The following is a 23,134-nucleotide window of genomic DNA, read 5'->3' on the forward strand; positions in this document are numbered from 1 at the left end:
ATGATGTTATGTTCATAATTTAAGAAACTAGTGTGTAAATATACTTACGTAAACGGACATACATTGCGAATCTACAGTAGTAATTTTCTTTTTCAGTAGTGATTGACTTCTAAATACTCGACTTCACGTACATAGATATATCTTCTATAATAGCCATACTAGTGATAAACGAGTAAGGTAAAAAAATATATTGCAGGCTATATCATATAGCATGCCGGTAATTTCGTTGTACATTCTCCTTATAAACCAAATGGGTCTTGTGGTTGCAATGGTGGTCGTTGAAATGCTGCTTGCGGTTGTGATTGGGTTGGAAACATATTTTGCTGTTGGAATGGATTTAACTATAAAAATGAGAATTGGGTTGGCAATTAAATTGAGAGTAGAATAAGAGGCTTCAGTTTATCCAACTTACAGGGTTAACGGGTTGCTGCATAGCCATCGGCTGTGTAAACTGTTGTTGAGGAAACTAGTTTTCGTTATTAAAATGTTAAAATAAGTGTAATAGTTAGTACTATAATAGTGGGTATAATACTGCTGTAGATTTCGCCTTGAATAGAAAAAAGGACATATTAATTTCCCTAAAGAAAATATAAGGACAATTTACCCCCGCAGTCTGTTGCTGGTTCCAAGTGCCAGGTTGTCCCCAGGTTGTAGTTGTAGTAGCGGCAATCGGTCTAAATTGATAATTATCTCCTCCGGTTAATTTTTGTGGTTGAGATGGTGTCCATTGATGTTTCGATCTATTTATTATACGGTATAATAAAGAGTTTAACAATAGTACTATTCGTCAAGATATTCAACAGTTGCAAGTATATCTATCCTAACTCACTTTTTACTGGCCATAACTGATCCTTTTGCAGGAACAGTGGCATTAGTGTTACGCAAGGCTGTAAAGAAAATATAGTCGATCAATTCGTATATATAAATTAAACAATTATTGGCCATCATTAATTCATGTGTTACGCTACGTACTCAGATTTTCAGCGGCCTTCGCTAAGCTAGAATCCAAATCATTCGATAATTGGGCATTTGAATCATTATTTTGAATCTGTTGGGCTTTCTCTGTTCCAAGAACGGTCGGTTGCATAACTCCAGCAAATACTTAAAATGTAACAATAAAGTTAATAAACTACTTTTGTACTGGATAAAGTGAGAAAATTTTTAAAGACTACTTACGATCTAGTGGTTGATCACTGTTCGAGTTGGGGGCATCTTTAAAATTAGCTTTAAATGGTTCGTTATTTGCTACAGGTTAATGTAATAGGGTACATATTAATAGAAATCAAATGTTCGTAATTGCTGAAATTAATACACGCTTCCTCTATAATATGCAATTTTATTTTTGTCGTATACTGTATATTACTACAGTAAGATGAAACTAGCAAATACGCTCAACGTCAAGACTAATATATTGAGATGGAAATCTCCATATAAGTATGTAGAATGCTTTAAAGATTCATATTCTTTCAAACTTTATTCAACAGCTGAAATAGCTGCACTCTAACTTTTAATCTTATATTTTAAGATACCTTGTGGCACTTGATTGAAATTTGCATTAAACGATTCAGCTAAAAATAATGATTGAAATTAAACGAGAAGTAGGAATTATATCGTAATTGATGTAATTTATTCATCTAGTATTATATTCTATTTTATTTTTCTATATTTTTACCTTGTGTTGGTTGATTAAAATTCGTATTAAATTGCATAGCAGGAGCAGCTAAAATAAACATTGAAATACAGTATAAGTACTTCCAGAACTTATATCATAGTAACATATCTATGGTATTTCATTTATAGTTGTAAAGGTATTTTATGATTCAGTTGGCGTTATATATAGTAATTGTTCTGTGTTTATGACTGATAGGCGTAAAACATCATTTAATTTTGTTGAAAGAACCTTGAGGCTGTTGCTGAGATTGCCAGAGAGAATTTCCAGCACCACTTTGAGCGCCTGTAGGTTGCGAAGGAAAAATACCTCCAAGATCAGTTAGATCATTCTTTGGTACTGTCGGTTGCTGTGGTGATACAGAGCTGGCCATAGGCGACTGTTGAAAAGGATCAGCTTGAGGACTAGTAACAGTTGGCTGCGATTGAAAAGGATCAATTTGAGGTTTAGCAACAGTTGGCTGCTGTTGGAACAGATCAGCTTGAGGACTAGCAACAGTAGGCTGCGGTTGACTGTTTGAATTGAAAGGATCGAACGCTGTACGTTGCTGTTTTGGTTGCTCAGCAGGGGCATTGTTGAATGGTTCAAAAGTATCAAATGAAGGAGTCTTTTCAGTTGGAGTGGGCTGTGGTGAATTTGGTGATATTAAATTTGGTTGTTGTTGAGGGGTTTGCGGTTTTGCTTGATTTGCGGTAGCAGAACCGGGTGCAACGTTGAGACTGTAAGCTCTTTGCTATAGATAAATGATACAGGATCTACATTCATATAACGTTCTACATATTAAATTATCAAGCAGTATTGCAGTATAACCTTCAATATTTCCATATTTTGGATTTCCGCTTTTGCTTTCTCTATTTCTTCAGTTGAAGCTTTGCCTCTGTATTAAATGGAAATGGGTATTTAATTAATGATAGCAATTCATTCATTATTTTACATGTGTTTTAAGTTTGAGTGAATGCGTACTTGGCTCCTTTTTTATCTAGACCGTAAAAATGATTCTCTAGGGCCTCGAGTAAGCTTGCAGGTGCCTAATAATAAGTTCAATACCAAGTTCGATTTAATTATGTACTTATCTGTGCCAAAATGATACAAAACGTTCATCACTTACAGAATTGAGATATGGAATATCCCCTTTGTCGTATCCACGATCCTAAATGCATATATATATTTGTGACTTTACTATTCAGGATCTACTTGATATAGTGCTTTCAGATAATTATTTTCAATTGAGCTAACCTCAGCTATTTTCCAAAATTCTTTAACTTTTTCCATTGTGACAACAAATTTTTTATAAAACTCTAATGCATCCTTACAGCTCTTTTTGCTTAAATCAAAATATTTCTCTATATGTAATACAGAGGAGAGGAAGAACTAGTCAAGAGATGTTATTCAAATTTATGCGTAAAAAAAATTTTTGCTCAGACAGATTTTGTATTTATTACTTCAGAATATTTAGTACACACCTAATAGGTTGATCATTGCGTCATTATAACAAGCAAATAGCCGTACAAGATCCTACAGTGGATAGTACATGATTTATAAGACGATATAACTTGATTGAATTGGAATAATATATACTGCTAAGAATTAAAATTACCTTGAATAATAAGAAGAAGGCATTGGAAATAACGCCATTGCTTAATTCACCAACCGTGATCTAGTGCATGATGAAGAATATTGTTATGACATGCACTTCCTATGCTACAATAATGATAAACGACTGCGTACCTCCATTCCAAGAAGGGAATCAATTTGTTGCTCGAGTGCAGGCAAAGTTTTACTTAACTGTAAAGTATCAAGTCCCAATAACTAATTAGTAAATTTTGTAAATTTTTTATATGATAATGTGTATCTACTGATACTACTGATAATTTTAATGATTATTATTGTCTAAGGAAAAGTATAAAGAGAAGCTAATAATCAAAATAAGGCATATTTAATTACTTTAATCATTATAGTTACCTTAGCGAATTCTTGCTTTCTCAGAATACCATCTTTCCTGGATAATTTAAAAAAAACAATACAATTTTATTTCAAAGGATTTAACTTGGTAATAACAGGGTTAAATTTATTACATTTAGATGGTAATACAACCCTTTCTACATACCCTCGTTCAACTCTACAAAAATCATAAGCCATCATACGGTATGAGTATGATTTTGCATTGAGGTATTTGGCATATCTTCTAGCAAACAGTGACATATCGTATCCTAAACAATAGTAAAGCGGTAAATTAATGGACTCATCTCCTAATATTGACAATATCAATCCAAATAGTTTACTAACCTTGATTTCCACTTCTATCTAAGAAAGTTTCCAGGTTGAAGCTAGCAGTTCTAGAAGCTACGTGTTGGACATAACGCTGAAAACACGATATATGTACATTGTTGAACAAATGTCATCATTGCATCGACGAGTAGGAGTTTTATGTGCTAATTTTAATTTTTAGTTCACTTAGATTGTACTGTTATAATACTACGCAGATAAATGTATTCACTTGTATGCTATTTTTGATAAATTTATCCTAACGACATTTATAGAAAAATGTTCCAACAGGAATCGCTCGCCTCTTTTTAGCCATATAAGTGTATGTCAAAGTATCAACTTAGAACGGACGATAAAAAGTCAATGCATACATGCCACAAAATTGCTTTCAAAATGGGTGTGATTCAAAAGTGTACAATATTGATGATCGAAATTGATATATCAAGTATCTTGTCATTAATAATAACGTAATACATATAGCTGTTGCGCTTCTACTCATCCAGTAGAGAAATAGAAATGATACTCATTTATTGGCAATTAATTCAAGTAGTAGTCGATATTCGTATTTCTATCGATTAAAGTTTTATAAGGCAGAATAGATAACAACTATTGCCTTTCTAATGAAAAGACTTCATTATCCCTATTGAAAATAGTCTAGTCATACTATCTATTACAGTATACTAGTAGTCCTTGGTTATCCCATGTAGTGAATTATTTTTACAAGAAATTAAACTTTTCATCCAATGATCAGATCATCCATGGTCATACAGTACATGCAATAGTCATTCTTGATTACACTGATACACTATACTTGGGTAAATATTACTTATTCAATAGAGGATACAGCAGCTAAATATGGCAAAGATGGATAATTCATAATACAGTATAATTCTAGGGCGAGAGAAGTGGCTTGATAGCCTGTATTAAGAATCGAAGCAAGTTCATTTCTCCTATTCTAGTCTATTATCAATATAGAGTTTTTTCATTTTTTTGTACTGAAACATTATTTTTACAATCGCCTATTCCTATGGGAAACTTGCATTGAAGATTAACTACGTGTGTTATAAATAATGGATAAAGTGTAATTTCGCTTGCTATTTTACACTTTCTTTTAAACAGTTAGTACTCTACAACACGTTCAAATGGCATTTGAATCAATTGGTGCAAATATCACCGTAGTAAGATTACAATAGTTGACAGCTGTATGACTGATCAATGATTTTGGAAAGTACATTCAAAAAATGTACTTCATAGTTTCAAATCAAAGTGTGATCAAGCGGAAAATTTTACCTTTCAATGTGAAGTAACTTGGAATTGTGAACGCGGAAATGAGGCACTTTCTTATAATTGCCAACTATATCATTCATTCGATTTTGTGCGATTATTTTACGTTGAACGCAATAAAGGAGGAATAAAGTACATTTAGTTGACATGGATAGCAACTGTAGTTGAGCTACAATACTTGATTACAAAATATGGTTGAAGATTCTGTACTGAAATTTTACTTTCTACTCTGCAGTCTGTGTATTACTTGACGCAAGGTTGGTGGTATCTTAACCTGGAGAGTTGATTTAGACTGAAATTTGACGAAAATGATTGATTGTTGCAAATATCTATTGATATAGTTGGTTTTAGTGGTTCAAGCTTGTTGGAACATAATGAAGTTGCTATGACTAATAGGAGAACGTGATGAAGCAATACAAGTTAACGTGTTGAAAAAGAGTAAAATTGGTTGTGCTCTATTATTGATGATCCAATGGGGATCATGACCATCACGACAACATGGGTATTTGCTCTATTTAGGCGAGGTAGAAGAAGAATACTACCATGGCTTGATATCGTTGTCTGAATAGCGGGGATAACGACTAATGGAACAAAGTTGCTCGTCCTCTACTTTACCCCAAGGTTGATTATAAATGGATTGAATGGAAATATTGTTATTGTAACATTGTAGTTACGTATATTTCTTCAATCAACTGGGTCAGTTAGAAAGGAGTAGTGAAAGACTGAACAACAACAACAAATGCCTTTGTAGATCGTAGTTATAAGTGGAAAAAAAACACATAGTGTATACTAGTTGGATGGAGTAACTCAACATAAACTAATCATCAAGCATTGATTTGAATTGATGAAGGTACAAATTAGACTCAAATTTACCTCATTGCCATAGCATAAGAGTTGATGATGAGTGACTAATGTCTTGCAAACTACCACCCAACTGGTATTATTAGTACGCTCGTATAAGGTATCCACCATGACAGAAATATCCACATTTTGTCCATGGGTACACTGGATCAAATCTAGAAGGTAGTTGAAAATAGGAAAAAAGAGAATCATTATTTAACGCTATCTTGCCTCAAGCAAAAGACAGATTGGTGTCAATGGAAAAAAAGAAGAAGAAACAAGTAGGATAGTCTATCGTTATCCAACTGGAAATTGTATCATTCTTGATCGATATCAACTTGAATCCTCCATTGGACCCTATCGATCAGGACTGTTGGTTGGATGATCGAGTATTGGAGCATGTTATGATGACTACTGGTGAAGGAATTTTCCTGTTAGTGAGAAATTTGGGTCTTTCTGGTTTGTACTGAGTTTGAGAAAGGTCGATGAAAGTATGAAAAGAAAGGAAGGAGGGAAGGGGGGGGGAAAAAAAAAAAAAAGACATGACAAGCAAGTGGAATGCAGACAGTCTTGTTCTTGGACTATCTTACTGTCTCTTCTATATACTTATTGGTGGTACGAAAAGTGTCTACAGTAGTACTATGTGTGAACGATGGATGATCAACAAGCTCTTGACAACGAACGATTGCATGTTTTGTACAGTACTCATCCAAGGTTGGAAAAAATGGCAAGTGAATGGATTGAATAACGGATCGATTGTACAATTCATCATTGTCCATGATGAGGATGGAAAGTGGTCGAGTCGATCAAGATTAGCGTGGAGAGATAGTAAAAGATCCTTTTGGTTGGACTTGTCCTGTATGTAAAAGAGCAATGGCGACGACGATTTTGCATCTTTTGTATGCAAAGTGGGAAAAAAAAAAAAAGAAAGAAAAAAAAAGGAAATGGATGGGAGAAGCTTAGGATAAGCACTACCCATCATCCTCGCTGATGATGACAGCAAGTAACGACAGTGGAGATGAATAGTAGTAGTAATAACAGTAGTAGAATAAAATAGAGCAAAGGACATGGTGGATCCTGTTCGACATACAATCGACATGTTTCTTCTTGGGTGAGATGATATCATGGTTGGTCGCTTTGCATACAGCTTTGGAGATGAAATCGCCAGTTAAAACATGGCGGGCAGCAGTCACTCGATCGACAACGGACATAATTGGTATCCAATCTATTTAGCCAATAGAACAAGTATTCAATGAATGCAGTGGCAACCTAAGATTGAAATCAATCTAATTCATCGAATCGTCTTCAACTAACTAGCGATCAAAAGCTTGCAAGAAATGAGAAAGGAGCGCAATAAAAAGGTGGAGCAGCGATTTGACGTCAAGCGTGCAGTCACATTCAACCACCGTGGTGACACACTACTGCGGACTGTAGCGTTGTGTAGGACGTGCACTGGCGTCCACAGTGCATGAGTGCGGAAGCGAGTGTCAAGTATGGTAGACTGTAGACTGTAGACTGTAGAGGACAGGAGAAGTCGGCGACGCCGGCGGCGCTTGACAAGCGTGATGACGCGATAACGCTCGCTTGACTAGACACGATCGTATACCATCGTCGCGACTGTATGCAACAGTATGCATTTCAACAATCGACGATAGGATTGTATGGAGCATGGTTGACCACCATGTCTACTTGTCTAGGGTAGTCTGTCGTCCACAGTCTATAGTACTGTACAACACAGTACTGTAGACTGTGGACTGCAGGCAGGACTCTACTGTACGCTGTTCTGGAGATTGTTTAGGCATTTCGTTAATGAAGGCCTTGAAGGTAGCACCACCGTTAACACTAAAGGCTACTGTAGACTGTTTAGGCCTTGAAGGTAGCTTTAATTCCATATTAAACATCGAATAACCTCTAAACCCTATCGTTGTTTCTAATTACACATCAATGTTGCATCGAGAAGTTAAATTGAATCCCCCAAAAAAGACAGTGATGGTCACGCTACGTTCCCATAGTAAAGCACTTCAAAGGTTAATGAAGGCCTTGAAGGTAGTACCACCGTCAACACCAAAGGCGAATACTGTAGACTGTTTAGGCCTTGAAGGTAGCTTTAATTCCATATTAAACATCGAATAACCTCTAAACCCTATCGTTGTTTCTAATTACACATCAATGTTGCATCGAGAAGTTAAATTGAATCCCCCAAAAAAGACAGTGATGGTCACGCTACGTTCCCATAGTAAAGCACTTCAAAGGTTAATGAAGGCCTTGAAGGTAGCACCACCGTCAACACCAAAGGCGAATACTGTAGACAGACACTAGCGATATCCTCATTAGTAAAAAAATGGAGGACACATTTCTGTGGCATGGCGGCGCTCGCCATGCAACAGAATGGACATCGACCAGGAAAATGCTTCAATGAATATTGTAGCATGGGTTGCCTTGTTAAGGCCAAAAGAAAAAATTTTCAGTCACCTAATGAAGTCATCATTTCAAACCCAACAATGACCTGGTTCGCTTTGCTTACACTTGTCATTTTGGCTTTCTAGTGGATATAAGGAATGCATTGGCAGTTTCAATCCAAAAGTAGGTCATGGACAGCTTGAAGGAATAGGCATTAATGGACAGTACAACTTCCATACATGTATTACATAAGGAATGCAGTGGCAGTTTCCACCCAAAAGTAGGTCATGGACAGCTTGAAGGAATAGGCATTGATGTACAGTACAACTCCCATACATGTATTTCACTCCCCCTTTCCCCTCCAAAAGAAAATTGCCGCTTGCTTGAACTGAACTTAATCTCAACTTAGAGAGAGCGCTTGAATGGAGAATTAACTTGCCTTGACTAGTACTACTGGTTGCTATACAGTTAGAGTGTTGTGACGATACTCTACTGTTAAAGTACAGTGATAGTCCAGCGCTCCCCTTTTTCATCGCTGTACGTTCTTGTAGAAACGTTTTTCCGCATATTCTACAGCACCAATCAATACGACTACATCATTTCATACTTATTGGTAAGCTTTATTCATACAAAATGGACCAGTATATCAATACCGATGGCTTGTAACTCTAGCATCAAAAAATAGGATGCAATGGCATCTTAACTGACGGCCCCAAAATACCGGTCGATAGTATTTGAGCTTGATTTCTTGCCTCTATGAGTGGGACGAATTGAATGCATACTAACGATAATAATATAGTCATCAAGAGATGATCTGTCGTTACTTCAAGCTTAGCCATTGACGGATATCATCATTAATTTCTATGACTAACCAGCATCCGATCCTAAATTTCAAGCTGTAAAGTAATGTTTGTGAGTTGTTCGAGATCAGCAAGCTGGTGTTGGATCGTGCTTCTAAGTTAGATAGTCATTTCATTATTCATCACTGCCCGCCTACTGTGATCAACGACGCATATAAATTAAATTAAATTAAAATTGGATTTGATTTATATCCCCCTCCACGGTATTATAATTATTGCATGGACATGATAGTAATTGGGCTCTAATACCAGACATTGTTGACATAAAGTAACCGGATGGATAGTTAACGTAAGCACTTTAGTATTTAATACTTGTGTACCTATATAGATATACTCAGCCAGAATAGCTTCCATATCACCAATTAGATGCAATTATACGTAGGCATTAGTGGCGACTTTGACAACGAACTGCCATAAGATGTCGTGGCACCATGGGCAAAATTCATGTTTATTTTTTAAAATCAAAATGAATGAAACCGACACAGTTTTAAATATACCCTTCAATAGAAAATTTGCTATGCCTATGGTGAATTTGGCCTAAAAATTATTTTATTATCAGATTTTCTGAATCACATTGATTTAAATTTGTCTTTTTCCTTTTGGGGGTTTATGAGAGATCTCTGGTTGAATTCTAATCAAGAAACCAATATACAATTCTCCTTTTATAGCTTTTACCCTTAATTAGTATAATTAGTATAATAACCAACCGAACAATACTACATTCAATACTCCACGCTGAACATATCAATCAAAATTATCACTAATGAATACATTAAAGCATAACTCATTTTGTACAATATGTTCTTAGTATCGCCTTGATATTGTTATCATCGCATCTTTTCCTTACGTAAACGAGGAAAATGATATTTATGGGGGTAAGAGTCTAGACTCTTTTCCTTCAAAGGGTTTCAGTAAACATGTCAATTTTTAAAACTAGACATATACACTAGTAATAGTTCATTAATGGATACTAGTAATGATTTGATGCAGTACTGTACAGTGTACATACTAATACTAATACTAATATAATTCAATTTTGGATTACTCTTTTTATTATCCAGCATAATGTTAGCCACTTCTCTAAAAGTCCTTCATAATGTGTAGGCTTGCTTGCCTATCCATTACCAATACTGTAACTTATATAGCGGTATCTACTATTAAACCATTTTTCTATCCGAGTAAAGCAATTTACCTTTGCTTCCAGTTGCTGCACCATGACTCATGACAGTATAATTCTACCGGTAATGCAACCACAATGATTCCTCAAGATAATTAATTCCTTTATTTTAACATTACAATACTCTACTGTATAGGTTATTATGCTGCTATTATAACGTGTTTTACTGATATTATATCCGCTTATGAACGCATTGTTATTGACTTTTTTATCTATATTTTGCCACCTAAAATTTGCCTTACCGCCATTACTTTGCATATATTACACTATGATGTGCAGGATGCAAATTTTACATCATTAACTGTACAGTATAATAATAATAGCATACGTGCATATAGAGAGATATGCGACTCTAAAAAGAAAGGTCTCTAATGTATATAACATATATAAACAATACGAAGAAAACCACCTGCATATCATTAATTATACCTTAATTTATTCATGATAATTTAGCTCGACTATCGGTCCTCGTCTTTAAAATAACCGGAGATTATGGATTACCGCAAGACCTACATACAGTATTGTGTGTACTATACGCTATACAGTATACTCATACATATTTTTTCTATCTTTATCTCTGTGCATTATAGACCTTGGGATCACAGGTATTACTCAACGCCATCCATTTTACAGTACATACTGATGCATACGCGAAGACAAACGAAAACTTCATCAATTAATTTCACTGTCAACATAAATCTCGTTGCAGTATACAAAGAGTTCATCATAACTTTAACGAGGTTACGGGTTATTATATTTTAATATTTGTTGCTGTCATGAGAGTTAGTATACTATAGTAAGCCTGCATAATAAAGAGGTTTACTTTCACATGCATTGCGCTTTATACCTTAAATCAACTTCTGATATCTAGATTGAAGCAAAATCGTAATCTACGGTACTTGGCAAACTTGTAAAGCACTATCAATAGTATAGTGTTAATACTTTATAAGAAATTGTCAACATACTACTATAAGCAACTAAGGTTGCCGCGCAAGCTGAACATAATAAATTGGATAGTCTACACCTTAGAGTGGATCACATCATAAAATAGATTGGATGATCAATTTGCAAACAGAGTGGACTTAATGATGTACTACATAGAAGTAACGGATCCATCTAGGTATTCGTATGCACGTATTGTACTGTACAGTTCTGTTTGCAGAGCATTATACCTTAGTCCTACTACAGTATATCCACAAGCACTATAGAACAAGCGATGACGTCAGATTTTGATTACACATAACTACTCCCATAACATGAAGTTACTACTGCATGTCTGTATCGATAAACAGCTAATTCAATCCAAAGGGTAGTGCAATTACTCGTACTATAGGTTTCCTCGCTGCTAACAAAAAGTAGAAAGCTATCAGCAAAGGTGCAATCAGTTTACAGCGGGTAAGATATTCTTTTATACAGCGCATATATTACAGCGAACTTAATATGAATATAGCGTACCATACAATAGATTCACATATCGTTTGTATTGGTAGAAATCTGATCCCAAATTTTATTTTACATTATCTTTAACAAAAAATTTCAGTATATTACATTAATGAGGATAATATTAGAAATTTGGTAAGCACTTTCTCCCGTAAATTATTACGAAAAAGAGCACAAACAGCATTATATTGTTAATACCAAGTTTTAGCGTTACATGAAATCTGATGGCTTGTACTGCAATCGAACTTTTCTACCGCGACTGGATACTGAGACGCGCGAATGACTCTCATCTAATTCCATTGGATGCGAAGATCGAATAGTAGATTGATTTCTGCGACTACTTCGAATCTCCATAGATAGTTTTCGTGGTCTACTACGGCTTTGTCTTTGTGTATTATTATTATTAACCGAAGCATACTGCTTATGTTTATCAATCCTGTTATCATCAATATCGTAATTTTCGTAATCATCGTCATCGTCCGAGTCACCATGACTACTTATACTTGAATCTTCTGTATAATTATCATCATCTTCGTCGGTGTAGTCATCCGAAACAGGGGGGCTTGGCCTCACTTTCACATTCTGTTCGTTAAAACTATTAGTAATCGGACCGGAACTTGTACGATTGTAATTTGTATTCGTGGTACCACTAACATTACCATTACTATGAACGGGTGTTGGTATATCACCTACGGTATCATAATTAGAGAGCGAGTTCGCATTTACGTTGTATCCAGAGCTTCCTGGCAGACTAAGATGAAACAAAATTTGAAAGTATTTTTCAATTATCGTTGCATAAAGTACATAAAATGTATCAGTATTACACAAACTTCTTGCTTATTGGCAAGTCCTCATCTTCTTCCACATTATTAAATACACTTTGAATATGTTCATCATACAGCTCCTTAAGTTTCGTTGTCATTTCGAATATCTACGTACGTAAATAGTAAATTCGTTTATAAAGCTAGATGAAAAAAATTACAACGAATTCTATTAACGTCTCATGGCTAACTTTTGATCTGACATCGGTATTGAAAAGGCGAGAATTTGAAAATATTAATCTACAATCTCTGTCGAAATTTTCCGGTGTTTGATAGGCATTATGATCCAGATTTTTAAGAATAGTTGTTAAGTCTCGCGGATTTTCTACAATCTCTAGATAATTCTGAGATAGAAAAATAGACATTAGTAACACATTAAATACATCATCTTTTCAAGGAGCAGTTGTGCAGTACCGCATATAATTTTGTATCAACCGGATGGCGAAAAGGGAAGGAAACATCTTGGCGCAATAGGAACACAACTAACTTGCGTGCATGTTTAACCCAGTTCTTTACCTCCTTAGTAATATGTAAGTTTACACACGCAAATATTTATATGTATTCCATTCTTAGGCACATTTAATTATCACAACAAGGTAAATTGTCAAAGTTATAGTTATGCTATGTAGTACTTACAATGCTTTCCCTTTTACGTTTTTTCCCTCGAATTATCTTCTACAAAGCAAGAAAATGAATATTCCATGGTAACTTTATAATTTTATTCACCTGTAATGCACTGTCGGAGAGTAATCACAATATCACTTACCTGATTGCTAATTTCAAGATCATCAACCTTTAACAAACAGTATATAGTTAATATTATGCAGCTACTATGCATTATAACTATCAATGTAACATGACGAGCAACTTAAATTTACTGTTTGCTAACTACAATTGAGATAACTAAAAGCATACGTCAACATCGGTATTTTCAACCGCTTTTTCATGATAAACTGCAATCGGGTCAACACATTCTACGTTTCTGTAACAAAAGAAGAGGCTATATCATAAAAAGTTCTTAAGGAATTGATCGAAATTTTGAAGAAATACGCAAACAAATTTTAATAGCTTTTCAACCTTATAAAATCTACGGCCAGCTTCGCCATTTTTTTTGCCAAGTGACAGATTTCACTATCTGGAATATTAAAAGTTTTAGCATTTTTCTCTATTAACTTTACTTCCCAGATGAGGGCATCGACTCTCCTAAGAACGTTGATATAGTAATTAATACATCTGCAATCAAATAGTAGATTGTAATTATAATTAACAAGGCGTTACCTAAAAAATCTATTTTTTAACTTTTCAATAATTGTTCCAATATCTGTCATAAAGGGTACTATCTGACAGTAGGTAGGATACGAGTCTAAATCAACTGATGCAATAAAAGGTTCAGCTTCAGGCAGTTTACTAATTTCGGTAAGTCCGTTAATAATTCTTTCCATTTCCAATTTTGGATCTCCATTTTGCCACTCATCGGTAGAGGTGGTGTAGGTTATCGCAATTAAATCTTCGCCAGTAACAGGACCAGTAGGTCCTACAATGCAACGACATCCAACGGACAAATAGATTAATGGTGATAATAAAACAGTAACTATATTCCAAGTCAATTATATCATAAAATATGAATTCACCTTCACAGTTATCCTTAGTTGTATCAGACAGAGACCTAGATCGTAATCTAGAACCTCTTGAATCGCTACTTGAAGCTATTTGAGGATCATCTACGTTTGCGCTAGATTCAGGGATTGGTAGCATATCCCACGGACTTAATCTTTCTTCTTCACCAGAGTCCCATCTGGAAAATTCATCAAAAAGGTTAAATTTATCATGGCTACACTAATAAGTATTGACCAGTAGAAAATAGGTTGGTGGAATCATAGACGCTTGTGTGATAATGCCGATCGTTATAGAATATTTTTAAGTCCCTTTACTTACTTTACTTGATAACATTGGAAGAAGCTTTCAGGAAATTCCTTTTGGAATGGTTCACGACTTACGATGGCACCTTCCCACCAGCCATCATCTATTACACTACGAAATCTATCTCCTAATTATTAAATAATGACATTGATGTTTTCAGAAAAAGTGATCTAACAACATCACGGCAGGTTAAACTCGATACTGTCATACCTGATTCCCAACCGAATGTTAGTGATTGTTCATAATACTGATGTAAAACGAAGAAATCGACTACATCAGGCATATCATGGAACCTAAAACACGATTGTCAGATTTATATCAGAATTGTTTCTGCAATAAAGAATGTCAAAATCATTCGTACTTGACAGTAAAATGAATTCCGGTCTTTTCTCTTGATTCANAATCGAGTACATCTTTATCGGAATTTAGAAGGTTATTAGCTAGCTCCAATGGCTGTGCAATATTAGTTTGTCAACGTTACATACCTAATAGGACTACACAGAGAGTAGGAGGACGAATTTCGAATTGAACTCGACGAACCTTGCACAGTTCTTGTCCCTGAATTTCAATCAAGTAAAAACTTTATTATACTTTAAATGCTAGATTAAAATACGTCCAATCGTACTAAATATGCTATAAATGTGATAATTATGCATTCTTCATAAAGTACAGCAGTGTTATTATAATTTATATTCTAGTGTGAGTAATCTACTAAAATTACTAGCTAGGATCAAAGAAAAAGGAAAATTCGAGCACAATCAACATTAACATAGGTCCAGAAGCAACTTACTTTTATCTTATGCCTACTCCATGGCAACTTGGAAACATCGACAGGATATAATCCGCTATCTAAAACCTCTTGGATATATAGCTCATGTCCTTGTCTAACATAGACCACCTATAAATAGATAAACGCACTTAATTTTAAACGAATTTGAGCCTAACTATTAGCAACAATGTAAATACATACTTCATCTCCTATTTGGGGTACGTAAGGTGATCTTTTAGGTAAGGTACATGTTATCCATGGTTTTGGTAAGTAATCTTCTATGTTAACAGCAACGAGTTGGTTCTAAAAAGATAAGATTCACGTAAAAGTGATATATTATATAACATAAACAATCCACCTATGTGCTATAATTTACAAGTTTTTCACCTGGCGGTTTCGCCTATTCGATGAGGAAGGCTCATCATCTAGTAAAAATTCTTCATCGTTGCCACTCGAACTTAAAGGAGATCTACCACTATGAATTAAGTAAATTAAAAAGTTATTGTAAGCATAAATTCGCTTTAAAAGGATAAAAAATAACGAGAAATGATTAAAGGTGTAAATGAACCGTTTATTTCGTCTCCTAGCAACTTTTCTATTAGGTTTCCGTGTCTTCGTGTTTGATTCTTCCGCCCAATCAGAATCATCCGTAGATTCAGACACACTATATGAAATTAATACCAAATAACTTACAAATACTGAATCTGAAATTTTGTTATATAATATTCGTAGATTATGAGATAAAAGTGATATACAATTGTACATTAAACTATACCTAGAAGAATGCCATGTAAAATCGCTATCATTATCACTACTTTCAATTTCTTGTTCATCAATACTTGCTCGGTTGGATACTGCTTCACTAGGATTTGAAGCTGATTGATGCTGACTATCAGGCAATGGTCTGCGCTTATGCGTATTTTTCGTAGGTTGAAGAACGCTCTAGTGGATTTGAGAAGGATAGTCTATTAGGCATTTTACGACCCAAAGAAAATGTTAAAGATGCTACCTCCTGAGTTTGTGACCGAGGGACAATAGGTTTTCTCCTTCTTTCTCGAGTATATTTATCAAGCTCATCGTCCGCCAACTGATAACGCAGTCCCTCGTAATATCTAGAAGATGATATATTTGTATTAAACTTAATCAACGATGACAAAGTCTTTTAGGAGTTATTATTTTCTTATCGATCTAGTACTCTGGTACTTACTTTGCTTCTGCTGGTTTAACATCGCACATTATTACACGGCGACACCAGTCAGGACTTAGCAAGCTTTCATCTCTTGTTTCTGGGTTACTATTATTTGCAGGATCGTCTCTACTTTCTTCATCATTTTCAATAAGGACTCTCCGATAACGCTCGTCGACAACATTATTTGTCCTAATGTTAGTATCATCGTCGTTAACCTGATCTTGTTGGATAAAATTGACTGACAATTGATTATCTACGACAGGAGGACTATTCGCTTCGTCTTGTCCAGATCGACCCACATTACGATTTCGATTACGACCAGCAACTACTCTGTTTCTCCCGTTTTCATCAGTGACAGACATAGCGTCGATAATCTGACGAACATCGCAGTTGCTGTGCTTCTCTCGTCCAGGTACTAGTGATTGGTACGACCGCGCATATGGCATACCGTCCGCATTTACTAAAACCGGCGGCGGCATTAAGTGAGGCGGTTGCTGGCTCTGTAATTTAAGATTTAAAGGAAGCTAGTTTTTAGAATTTGCTGATACTTAAATTCAAGAAGTATTTATACCTGCTCATCAATGACATATTCGTTTTGATCTCTTCGTAGCGGATGATAATCGGTATGAAAAAACATTTGTTCCGGTAACTATCACAATAGGTAACCAAGAGCGAGACGATATCATCAATTTGTTTAGAGTTATAGCATTAGCATTCAATTAGCGCTTAACATATTAATAAATCAAATCTTATATAGATATCCATAAATGCTATGTACTTCTATACCATGTCACTAACCCTTTTGTATTCATTACTACAATCAGTTCCGAAAATACTTAAATGTCCAAAACTATCAGAGGCGGCAAACGTTAATCCATCGGAAGCAAATTTACAATCGAAAATAGCTCCTGGGCCTTGTCCTTCAATCTAAGATTACATGTAAAAATATTAGTTAATCAGGATAGCTCATTTCAGTTGCGGCACCAAATGTTACCGTACCGGATTGGTAAAGCTGACTATTTCATTTCCATTTCTTAAATTCCATAAGGTAATTTTCCCATCATGACCTAAGAATAAAATAAGTTCCTATAGAATAATATATTAAGTTACTAGATCATTAAAATAAGAACTGACCAGCACTAAGGAATAGGTAAGGATTTGTTGGATGCGCTTCAAGTACATAAACTTCATCAGCATGACCCTAGTTCATAAAACAATATACGTAAATAGTCCAGTATAAACGCAAAACTATTGATACCAAGCATAGAAGAAAGGAAAATATCTTACATTTAATATTTGGAGTAAGCTTCCTGTATAGGAATTCCATATTTTAAGGCTGCGATCATTAACTGCAGTAATTACGTTACGATCATCAAGCGTCCATGCTACCATGGTTACTTTTAATTTATGCACTCTTCCAATCTCTTCCGATGAATTACTAATTTAGGATTAAAGAACAATTAATAAAAACACTAACAGCGATTGATTAGATATAAACAAAAAAGTACTGTTGTATTGTCATTACCACTGTAATCGTGTCGACATGTTAAGAGTTATAGAATGCCATTCAGATCTTTTGTATTCCCATATACGAGCCGTGCCATCTCTTGAGCCACTAATAAATCTGCATAATGAAAGTATAGCTTAAATTAAACCGTCATGATTACATACTGATGATATGCTAAAAATTGCACATACCGTTCACCACAATGACAGTGTTGAATACTATCCACACGGTCCTAGAATTAATTAATTAATCTATAAGATTGCGAAATAGAAGTAGTTGGTGCAAATTGAGCTTACCGTGTGACCTTCCAGTTCGGCGATTTTGTCAGGTGGCGGAGGGTGCGTTTGATATACTCGTATTAAATTATCAGTACTGCCTGTTACAAGAAAAGTTCCACCCGAGCTAAATGAAGAGCAAAGCATCTTGTTGCTCGGCCTTGAACGTTCATAGAATCTAAATGGGTTTTTACTAAAGAGGCGAATAAATTAAGAATGAGAATGTAAATGACATAAATTATTTGAAAGTTATTTCATATTTACGAATTACCTAAATTTTAAGGTATCAGGATCCCATTTCCAAAAACAGATACTCCCGTCAACACTTGTAGAACATAGATACCTATGAAAAATTATTATAGTTATCTACTTTACATAACATTCGAATTTAGGTATGGTAAGAAAATTGCCGTTTTACGATGTTGATTACCTTGATTCCTTAAAAGGACTAGGGCCGAACTGAGATAAGAAATGAATAAAAACGTTAATACTAAAGTACGACAATAGGCTTATTTTGTTAGGGTATACTAACCTGTAATGATGTTATTGTAGAACTATGAGACAATAACACAGCCACAGGCTCAGTTGTTTTTAAGTTCCAAACCCTAATTATCTGTCAACACGCAAAGTCCAGTTGTAGTGTTTATGATACACGGAAGTTAAATAAGAATCGTAGGCTATATAGCTTACCTTATCACAGCTACTGCTAGCAATTAAATTATTCTCTTGATTGATAGATATGTCTGTTATTTCAGCTTGATGACCACGTAAAGTGGACAGGAGTCTTCCGGAAGTGCGAGACCATATCTTGACTAATCCATCATCAGCTCCCTAAGATATAAATTATAAAACTTTGTAGAGGCAAACCTAAGAAGATTAATATCAGTCCAATTAGTTATATTTCTTTACCGTTATTATACAATTGCCAATCCGATCAAAAAGTAGACAATAGGAAGCAGCTAAATGGCCTAAAATTCGACAATGCTTTGTATATAAAGATAGAGACATAAGATAAGTCTTTGACCTTTGCCTGATAATATGAGGCTTTTAACAACAGCTACCTATTATTACGTAAATAAAGCAAACCTTATGGAAGCGATTAGTAGTTATCAACTCCGTGCTGCGAGTTTTCGAAATACCACAGAGCTGTCGAGCCACAAATGAACTGGTCGTACTTTGGCACTGGACTGTAGTATGATAATTAGGAATGAAAGGCTTGCAACCATTGTAACTTAACGATTCATCCCTTACGGGAGGTAATTTTGCCGCGACACCTATGAATTGTGATTTTCAGGAGGTACATTTTAAAGTTTGCAAGTATTGCACTATATGTGCAGAATAACCTATGTACTGCGCGTATAACGTATAGAAGTTCAATATAAATAGAAGTAGAATGATATCTTAAAAGATTTATGGAGCAACTAGCAATTACCAGAAGTTTTATCATTCAAAAGCGAGAACTGATCTCTCCCAAGGAGGGTTTCAATCCGGACATTCGGTGAGCATGGTTGCTTGCTAATTAGATTTTTAAGTCGTTTGCATAATTGAAATATGTGGTGCGATTTGATATGGGAATTTTGACGTAGCTACAAAAGGAAGTGCGTATATTTAAATATTGCAGTTTCGGATGCATGTCAAGTTAAAACATCTACGAACTGATAGGTATATTTTATAGTTGATCGATCGTAAAGATGAGTATTGGCTGTAAGTAATAGTAAGTTCATTAATATTTAGGAATTTACAGTTCATATGACAACATTTGTATGGAATTTTGCATTGTAAGAGTACATTTGAAAGCAGCTAAAATTAATGCATGCACATTCATTTTTCACCTAATGGAGTAGACGACGGTGTTAATATTAAGAGTGTAACTTGTTCATTGACTATAATAGGTCATTCATATACGGCTTTGTAATACATTCATTTTAAAATGCCTATTACATGTAATCTTAACACTGTGGCAAGACTGTAGGTCAGAATACAAGTTTTATTTGTCAATCGTCGTCCAGTTTCCCAATTAATTTAGAAGAAGCATTTGATAGCTCAAGTTCAAAGATTTGATTACAGTTCAATATTTGGTTAACGCATTACAATGTTAACATATCGAAGTAATGTGATGGTATTTTATGCAGCTTTTGAACTTCTCACCAGTATAGGTTGGTTCAATCAAGCAACTGCAGTAGTTACTTACAGTTGAATCTATGGCAATGGCACTACGAAAGCAGCTATAGTAGAGTGCTGTATTTATAGTCTAAATTCTATGTTGAGTGGATCACGGTCAGCGAGCGTTCTAACTCATTCTACTAATAACTCTCCGCTATAAATAAGGTCACGAAATACTTAATACCATCCATTTAAAATATCATGTTTGTCACTTTGCGATGTTTATACAGGGTTGATAGGAGAGACTTGTAAGAGAAATTTCAATTTCTCTTATTCACTACAAGTCGTTGCTGAACCTGTACAAGTATAATTATGTCGAGTATCTATTTTTAGCAATTTTTCTACAGTACTGTACTGGACGTTTCTACCGTCCGAGAACCGAGCCTACAGTACAATCTATTGTACGCGACGAGCCGTCTTTTGCCGCAAAAAAATTTTCCCTCCAACAAAGAAAGTACAATATTTGAACTACTGGTACTACTGTATGGGAAGCAGAAAAGTAAAATAGACTGAGTATAAAATAATTCCAGTGGCGTATAGTCGCTACTGGAGTGAATTTAAGCTTCATTATAGTAATCGTATTCACTCTATTTCGTATTTACTACTGCTACTCGTGTGCTGCCTAAAAGATGAATGGTTTTTTGGGGAATACAGGAATACAACACGACATTGCCGTCTCCATGGGTTATGGACGAATTTGTGGTAATGAAAGAGGAATGATATTTGGGCAGATTACAGTATAACCACTAATTCGTTGGCATCATGATGGATAAATCCAAAGTATAGTATCACCGGATTTCCCCCCCCCCCCCAAAAAAAAGTGAACAAAAATCATACAATTTCTACTGTGTAGTAAACATCCAGTGTATGGGTTTGCAAACTTTTCACATACTGTTAAGTGTAAACTATATATGTCCAAGTACAATACTATGCCTTACTGAATATTGGTTGTCCTATCCAATCTGCGATGTACGCTACAGTAGGGTTCTACACAAGCATTGTTCTGTACTGTACAGTGTACTGTGTCTACAGTCCTGACTAAGAGTATCGACCGCGCGTAATACTGTACAGTAGATTGACTGCTGAATAGCCGTCATTGATACATTTTCATTCGACGATCATATTGTACGTACACTGCGCGTATGTAATATTGTAATTCAATAATTGATTGAGGTATTAGCAATCAAGTTTTTCTTAGAGTAAGTTGAACACGAAATGCCGGTATAAGATTCTTCAATAGACACATAAGGAATCTTTACTACAAGTTGGTAGTATAGAATGATACGTCGTTCTTACCATATGATCATAATTTTGATCATGCTCGTTTCCTTGCCAATCGTAACGTTTAGGCAAAACCTAAAATGAAAATGAAATTAAAAATACCTAAACATGATATTGAACATGCAGGATTGTCAATAATCCAACTGAGGGATAAGTGCAGATAGAAGCCGTAGGCTTCTTGATTGATGACTACACTATAGTAGGAAGGCAAGCATAAAATAGCTATGGTAAAATGTGAATACTGAAAATAGCAATGGAGGAAAAATTCAGCAGAAATCAATCCATGCAGGATTATATAAGCTATAAATGGTAGATGTGATGATACAATAGCATGCGACAAGAAATGGTTATGCTCTTACGTGATACTTGTCAACTTCCTCTCGAAGAACCTGAATAGAGAACGGAATAAAGAAATACGTATGTCCTTCAGAATTTAAAATTATGGAGATAATCGATCTCGTATTGATGACTGGATTGCCCGTCGCAGGCTACAAGTTGATCAGAAAGACTACTTCAACTTACTTTAGCTGCTTCCTTACAAGGGCCACTGCTTAAGAAGTGAACAATTAGGAAGTACAATTCTATGAAAACAAAAAACCAAGAACATCAAATGTGTACTAATACCGTAGTGAATGGATTACTGCCAGTAATACAGTATGGAAATTAACCGCCAAGTAGTTTAACCGTTGAAAAATGAGTTACCTCGCTCCAGAATGTTATCTTCTACTTGTTGGTGTTTGTTTCTTCGTTGCATTTTCCAAGTTTGTCTATATTACTAGTGAGATAAATTAGTCATTGCTTACCGATGAATCACTGTACACTATGTTGTACGCGACCCGCTTAAAATTGTTTGTAATGGCTTATTACGTACTTTCAACAGTTCTTTCCTTTCTTTCTTTGGCTACGGAGGGACCAGTGAATAGACTGAATACTCGTTTACAGTACAATACAGTATACTGTACTGTAGAGTATGGTCCAGTCTAGGATGACTGTTAATAGAACTTGTGCTGAGTACAGTACAGTACAGTCCACTCCAGTACAGTGTACAGTGTACAGTACGTATTGTACAGTACTGTAGTGTTTGAATGTGTCCATGAGCTACAGTACAGTACAGGATCTGTTCAAGGGGGCATTTGACGACGCATGCACGTCGAGCGTTGACATACAGTACAGTACAGTACAGTACTGTACACAGTACTAGTAAATAAATCAATACTGAACTGTACTGTACAGTACTGTGCTGTACTTGACAACAAAGCAAATACTGTACTGTA

General features: G+C 35.2%; 3 protein-coding genes across 3 annotated transcripts; all 3 read right to left on the reverse strand.

Moving 5' to 3' along the window:
- Positions 1–2,610: 2,610 nt before the first annotated feature.
- On the reverse strand, positions 2,611–7,269 carry TRIADDRAFT_25611 (uncharacterized protein; the record flags this gene model as incomplete). The annotated part of the gene is made up of 10 exons (XM_002112871.1): positions 2,611–2,697; positions 2,778–2,819; positions 2,906–3,012; positions 3,133–3,184; positions 3,267–3,326; positions 3,398–3,478; positions 3,761–3,918; positions 3,956–4,031; positions 6,092–6,234; positions 7,149–7,269. 10 exons carry the CDS (start codon positions 7,267–7,269, stop codon positions 2,611–2,613), a joined length of 927 nt encoding a protein of 308 aa, XP_002112907.1.
- A 5,486-nt stretch (positions 7,270–12,755) lies between these two features.
- On the reverse strand, positions 12,756–14,974 carry TRIADDRAFT_24835 (uncharacterized protein; the record flags this gene model as incomplete). Its single annotated transcript, XM_002112872.1, has 8 exons — positions 12,756–12,866; positions 12,948–13,144; positions 13,519–13,586; positions 13,834–13,959; positions 14,035–14,290; positions 14,457–14,551; positions 14,692–14,803; positions 14,887–14,974. Coding segments are annotated over 8 exons (1,053 nt in total), but the record flags the coding sequence as incomplete, so codon positions are not given.
- Positions 14,975–16,648: 1,674 nt separating this feature from the next.
- Positions 16,649–22,442, reverse strand: TRIADDRAFT_25819 (uncharacterized protein; the record flags this gene model as incomplete). Its single annotated transcript, XM_002112873.1, has 18 exons — positions 16,649–17,134; positions 17,206–17,283; positions 17,433–17,561; positions 17,634–17,701; positions 17,769–17,835; positions 17,922–18,072; positions 18,160–18,258; positions 18,333–18,373; positions 18,438–18,609; positions 18,688–18,782; positions 18,949–19,029; positions 19,107–19,247; positions 19,326–19,400; positions 19,503–19,690; positions 19,849–20,002; positions 21,876–21,935; positions 22,220–22,249; positions 22,383–22,442. Coding segments are annotated over 18 exons (2,175 nt in total), but the record flags the coding sequence as incomplete, so codon positions are not given.
- Positions 22,443–23,134: the final 692 nt, after the last annotated feature.

The sequence above is a fragment of the Trichoplax adhaerens genome, genomic scaffold (genome assembly GCF_000150275.1).
Source record: "Trichoplax adhaerens TRIADscaffold_5 genomic scaffold, whole genome shotgun sequence".
NCBI classification, from domain to species: Eukaryota; Metazoa; Placozoa; class Uniplacotomia; order Trichoplacea; family Trichoplacidae; genus Trichoplax; species Trichoplax adhaerens.